This window comes from Octopus bimaculoides, chromosome 5, assembly GCF_001194135.2.
Source record: "Octopus bimaculoides isolate UCB-OBI-ISO-001 chromosome 5, ASM119413v2, whole genome shotgun sequence".
Taxonomy (NCBI): domain Eukaryota; kingdom Metazoa; phylum Mollusca; class Cephalopoda; order Octopoda; family Octopodidae; genus Octopus; species Octopus bimaculoides.
Window position 1 is genome coordinate 3,864,912 of NC_068985.1, and position 7,015 is coordinate 3,871,926.

Here is a 7,015-nt window from a genome sequence, read left to right on the forward strand (position 1 = left end):
TTAGTAGACGGAAACTGAAAGAAGCTCGTCGTGTATATATATATAAATTTAAAACCTTGAAAAAAAAAAAAAAAAAAAAAAAAAAAAATATATATATATATATATGCATATATATATGTGCGCACGTATGTATGTATTTGTGTGTCTGTGTTTGTCTCTTTACCATCGATTGACAACCGATCTTGGTGTGTTTATGTCCCCGTAAACTAGCGGTCCGGCAAAAAAACCGATACAATAAGTACTAGGTTTATAAAGAATGAGTCCTGGGGTCGATTTGTTTGACCAAAGGCGGTGCTCTAGAATGGCCGCAGTCAAATGACTGAAACAAGTAAAAGAATAAAACACTGTATGTCGTAACTCAATGGTTTTGTGCCCAAATCCCTCTTGGGTAGATTTTTATATTTTGGAGTCAAAAGGGTTTCCTGGAGTCAAATCAAGGAGGTTTGCATCAACTACTTTAATCCAGTGTAGTAATATCTCCGTTTCAAATTTTTGTCAGAAATTTTGGAGGAGGGGGTAGTAAAGCCAATTACATCGACTGGTACTTATTTTATCGACCCCGAAAGGATGAAAGGCAAAGTCGACCTCGGCGGTATCTGAACTCAGAACGTAAAGACAAACGAAATACCGCTGTGACACAATTATTCCTTTCTACTCTAGGCACAAGGCCCGAAATTTTGGGGAGTGGGGTCAGTCGATTAGATCGCCCACAGTACGCAACTGGTACTTATTTTATTGACCCCGAATAGATGTAAGGCAAAGTCGACTTCAGTGGAATTTGAACTCAGAACGTAAAGACAGGCGAAATACCGCTAAACATTTCGCCCGGCGTGCTAACGATTCTGCCAAGTGTATTAATACATTAATAGTAATTAGGACATTGATCTAAAGGAGACGAAAGAAAGTCAAAATGGTGGAATTTCAACAAAGAAATAACGAAGGGAACAATATTAAATTTAACAATAAATTTTCCCCATCTCTCCTTTGTTGCAGTCAAGTATTTCCCTTGTTCAGGTTAATATTTATATTATCATTGCATCGGTTACGATGACAGGGGGAATAAAGCGTCGCATTACATGCTTTGAGGAACCGAATCCCGTTCGTGATTGATCTTTCACTAAGGAATTACATGATCATTTCAATCCTTATAAAGCTGGCATTGTTGTTCATGGAATTATATTAATATCTGCAGAAAGCAACGACAACTAAAGCAACACAGTCTCCAATCATTTGTACCAAGGGAAAACAGCCATGTTTAGGATTTCTATTAAGTCATATACACGATATAATACTTTACCTGAGTTGGGTGTTGAGGGGATGTGATGCTCCTGTGCGGAGGTAAGTGTAATTGGCCTAGGCTGCCATTTAATATATTAGAGCGCGCTTGCAATGTAGAAGAAAAGAATTCGGTAACTATATCATTGTTTACTTCATCTGCCAGTAACGGTTGAGCATCAGATTGACAGTCAGTTGTCTGAAAAATAAACAAAATCGAAAACAAAAATTAGATACGCTGGAAATAATTGTTATTTAGCACAACATAGCTTTTGTGAATGTGCCTTTAGTTGCTATGGCACATCACTGATATTGGTGTTCTGGAAATTCAGTGGCTTAATGAAGAAACCTTTTTGTAAGATGAAACTTTTTTGTAATTCATATCATTTAAGTCTGTAAGCTAAAAAGGTATTAAAAGAAACTATAAAATATAGAATTAAATACAGTGAAGTATTAAGCTCCTACCTTCGATGCTCTGTGTTAAAAGTAAAAAATTGCTTAACTTTGATTGTTATTTGTATTGCTTCAGTAAAATAATTCAAAGCAGTGCAGTCACTCTTTGTATCAACTCTTTAACGACTTTACGTTGTTCGCTTCAAAACCTGATCGAAATGAATAATTTTAATCGTGATTGTCACCAGAAAGACAAGTCTTAGCAAGCTGGTCTTGGTGAGTGGATTCAATGGAACCACTTATAATCATTTAATTTTACATATGTTGCCAAATGCTTTTGGAGAAGGTACAAACGACTTTACAACTTATTTCTCTCACTCCTACCAATAGTGATAGCTACCAAAGTAAAATATATTTACAAAAGTGTTCGAAAGAATTTCTATACAAACATTTGGCTCATCCGATCATTGTAGAGATACTAGAGAATGGTCGATTTTCTGCTTTTAACTCAGCACAAGTACTTTTGATAAACCTGAATCCGAAATGACCCACATAACTTATCCATAGCATCTATACATGTACCCAAGTGCTAGGAGTGTAGGAAAATTATTTTTGTAGTACTGGGCGAGACAATATTTACTGTAGATTAACTTTCTCAGTTAAATAACATTTTTCACCAGAGTGTACAGAAAGAAGAAATTATAATTTGTTACAGTCAAATAATTTTGCTATTCATCTGTGACTTCCACGGATAACTGGCTCTCCAATGAGATCAACTTTTAAACGCAGCGTAAAATACCTCTGAGTGTGGCATAAAACAACAAATAAAAAAAATAACCAAAATAAAAGATGTTCTTTGCTAATCTTTGCGAAAACTAGCTTTAGTTCTGGCACTTAAAACACTCGACAATTGTCTCTTTTTGAATAACATCAATGAGTTATAATGATATTCTTTGCCAATACACAAGACTTGTTAATTAGATGATGAGATGTGCTCAACTAGACAGCTGTCGGCTTATTATTGTCGGTGGTTTTTCTTCTTATTTTCACAGGTGGGAAAAGTGGAATGATTGTTTGACAGTTAAGCTGCCTTCTAACGAACAGTGAATGGAAAACCCAAAGAACCGGTAGGAATTTTAGTTTTGTCTGATGCAGTTGTATGGGAAATTACTTGACACAAGATATACTTTGTTTTTAAAGTTAATTTCATTTACAGGAAGCAAAAGTTTCATAGGAAGAAAGAATACAACATATAAGCTAAATATACCGTTCGTTACTAATTTTTGACATCCAACGATCTTTGTTAAAAAAAAAGAAAAAAACAGAGGCCAGGGTGAATGAGTCGGTATAAATAAAGACGTGAACCAGTACATGAAATGATATTACCTGAAACTGTAAGGTTATAAAAGTTCAGTTGCAGCCGCCCAATCCTTCTGCAATTGGCGATGCTGAGTATTGGTGGCTGTTGTTGCTTTATGTGCAGTAAATTACGCAGATATCTCTTGAGGAGAAAAGTAATTTTTTTTTTGTTACTTTTACATAGCTGTTATTTTATATCACGAGTTGGAAACTTGCGCTCTTGTAATAGTCTAGGTGCAGCTTGTTGAAAAAATTACAACGCTTGAAGGAAAATAATGTACTGGAATATATTTTTAATTTAATATATATCTAACTCTTTAACGAAGTGGGTATCTTCGGAAAGAAACCATTTATCGTCATTCATACTAACATGTAATTACTTTCGGAAAATGTAAATGTGAACTGTAACTTAGCACACGCATTTATCACAAACCTTTATCACCATTTATACCTATTTAGAGATGACTGTGATAGCTTTATATTTAAATAAGCTTTTAAAACATTTAGGTTACCTGATATAATTCGTCCATATAAGTTATCAATTTTATCAATAATTATGTTTTATAAAACAGTTCAGTCTAAGTACAAGATATATATTATACATATTTTAATTTGATATTTTCAGATGGCATTTAACTTCAATGCTGCCTTCGAACAACTGTTTGAAATTAATGTAATATTGGTGTCATGAGACCAGGATTTTGTATCCAGCAGTTATTTCCACAGACTTATGGTTTTAGATGAATAATGATATACTGAGAATTTTAATCAAGTTATTATTTTCCCATTGCTGTAATTTAAGATCAGAAGTGGGAGACCGGCTGCAGAGTGGCGGGGGATACGCTTGAGGGAAAATGATGATCCTGAAAGCTATTTTTGTTGATGAAATTTTAGTTATTGTCCATCTTTTCAATTAATTAGCAACTAATTACAACTATCAATACTTCTTCATTTACTCATGTATTTACTTTTGGTCAATGTAATTGTAAAATGTAGCTCAGACTAAGCATTGAGTTATTGTCACGTGAGTCTCCTCTAAAGACAACTGTTGCCACTTTTATATTTAAGCATATCCCGTCCCGACAAAACTTACTTCTAAACATGTAGGGGACGGGTTCTAAGCTTTTAATATTTTACATTCTATTTTATAATCGCGGTTTAAAAGTAGTTGTATAAAATATAGTGCAATGCAGCTTGGTCGTGGTCGGATTGTATTTAACTTCAATGTGGCCTTCCAACAGGAAAAATGTTCCACGCCTCTGCTTTATCATAATTATACCTGTCTTCATTTCATGATTAATATCCAGTTGTTTGTACAGTATTACAATTGAAATTTGAGAATAAAACCTGGTTCGGGTCAACTCTGGCAGATAAGCGTTTATCTGAACTCTGAATGATGAGGGTCCATGGAGAAAATGTATTTTAAGATCAAACAGAGACTCACTTAAAAAGTGATTGATTCGTTCACATGAACTCATTCAAAAAGTGATTGATACACTGGGACAAAGCACAAGACATTTACAGTTTTCATTCCATATTATTCTTTTAAAGTAGAGGAAACAGAAAACTGATTATAATAAAGCATGTTGTATTTTTTGTTTTGTGAATCTATATTTTTACGTCGTGCATCTTTTGAATTTTGCCAACAAGAAATAGTGTGAACCTCCTCTCTTGTCCACACCTACGCAAACTAGCCGAGTACTCTGATCAGGAATATTAATTTTGCCATTCATTTTAGAATTCAGTTCTTTCTTTTTACACTCCAGAATCAGCAAGATGTTGGCATGTCACGTTATCTTTTAATGAATCATCCAATATTCTTCTGTTCAACAGAAATGTGTTATCTTTCATATAATATTTTTTATTCAAGTTTTCTAAATTACAAAACTACTATCCAAATAACAGCTTCTATATATATGTCGATCAATAGTCGGTATATATATATATTGTATGCACACACATAGGCGCTCTCACACACACAGACGCACACACACACAGACGCACACACACACGCATATATTGGTGTTTTTATTTATTTATTTGTTATTCTGTTTGGCAATTTAAAAGTAATTTTAAACATTCTTGTTGCCTGGTTTATCTCAAAAATAATTATGTAGCTCGGTATTCAAAACCAGGAATATATTACTTACAGTTAAATACCAAGAATATTCAAAAGCAGTGACATGAAGATTAACTGTGTTAATCTCTATGTCATTGAATTATTTCTTCTGTGTAAATAAAATACATTTTGTCTTCTTTATTTGATACTAACTTGGGTTTTGTATTGTTATGTATACATTTTTCATGATATTGAACACAATACTTTTTGAATTTGAAGGAATGTTAGCGTTATTACAGTATACAACCTTCGATACATTAAATGCAATTTGGATAAATTAGAATCAATTTAACCTATATTTAACTGGGAAAAAATTAGAATTTTCATTTAAATTTTAAGACATGCTCATGTTTATAAATCATGCGTATAATGACGACTACATCATGCATAGTGACATGGTTCCAAGTAAGATTTGTTATTCACACTTAATCTTTATTATAAGTTTATTTAGATGTCTGCAATGGGTAAGGTTTAAATATATTCTGCTATAGTTGAGCTCTGATAATCTTTAACATTGTGCTTACGAAACTAAAGTAGCTATACTATCATCATCTATTATGTATAATGGTGCAGCACAACTATTTTATGCAATTTCAAATTTAATGTTTTCACATAAAAATATTCATTAATTCGATTATTAGATTTAGCAAGTCTGCAGTAATAAACTTCAACTTTTAAACGAGATTTCATTATTAATGATCGCAATTGATAAATGGTTGCTTATTAATTATTTAAATGCTAAATAATGTTCAAAAAGTCATTCCATTTTACAGCAAGATGCCTTTGAAATAAGACTAATATAAAAGTTTTCCCACAAGTGAACTACATCGTACAGCCAGCTTGGATATTGTAGGCTTTGGGGGTCATTGGGCTCCTTGGCCGAACTACTCCAAATGAGGGATACGTCAATTTTAATTTGCGCTCTGACCCTTGGAAAAATTACATCTGAGGCCCTTGCTTCTACAGAATTTTAAGTGAGAACAACCAATCTACTAGATTTTAAACACAAAATATTCACATACTGTAGCGCTCTCTTCAGTTTAAATATTCAAAATGCACACCACACATCTCTCAAAAACAACAGTAAGAAAAGATATTTAAAGATTTCGGGTTTAACCAAGAATTACATTTTAGTTTTGGTTGTCATTATTATGAAGAATACCAAAATTAAACATCATTCTGATGAAAACTATTAAAGCGACGAAATGGTGCACTCGTTAGAACGTTGAAAAACAATATCGTCGTATATCATCGCTCTTTATAATCTGAGTTCAAATCCAACAGCGGTCATTTTTTAATTAAAATAAAAATACCGATGCATTACTGGAGTCTATAGTTTCGACTAGCCCTTTCCCCCGAAAATTGCTGCTGTTGGGCCTAAAAAAAAAAACATTTGAAAAATGTTAAATTGGTTATATGGTGCAAATATTATAACATCACGTAAACTCCTACACGTATTAACTTGCATCTCTTTACGTTCGCGGTTGAAGTCTCACCATAGTCCATTTTACTTTACCGAAATATCTATAGCAATGTGCCACTATAATAGTTTACCATTATGCTGGCATAAGATCTGCGCATGAAATCGAGTTGAAGGCTTTCTATATTACAAGTGACCCCATCTCCACATTCTATTTCACGCCACTGATGCCGCTTACGTATTTGAGAATTGTATTAATCTACCAACTCTTATTTCCCTTTCTTCATGTATATATATATATATATATATATATGTATATATATATATTATTTCTCCCCGCCCCCACCATCACCTGACAACCGATGTTCGTGTGTTTATGCCTCCATAACTTAGCGGTTCCACAAAGATGCTGATAGAATAAGTACAGGGCTTACAAAGAATACGTCCTG

The 7,015-nt window shown here is 33.4% G+C and overlaps 1 protein-coding gene across 2 annotated transcripts in view; it reads right to left on the reverse strand.

Moving 5' to 3' along the window:
- Window positions 1-7,015, reverse strand: part of LOC106867823 (zinc finger and BTB domain-containing protein 4) — a 362,883-nt gene that overhangs the window by 15,517 nt on the left and 340,351 nt on the right. For both annotated transcript variants that reach the window (XM_014912847.2, XM_014912848.2), the window contains exon 5: window positions 1,298-1,474. In XM_014912847.2, coding sequence (XP_014768333.1) covers window positions 1,298-1,474 — 177 coding nt within the window. The remainder of the gene's footprint in view (window positions 1-1,297; window positions 1,475-7,015) is intronic.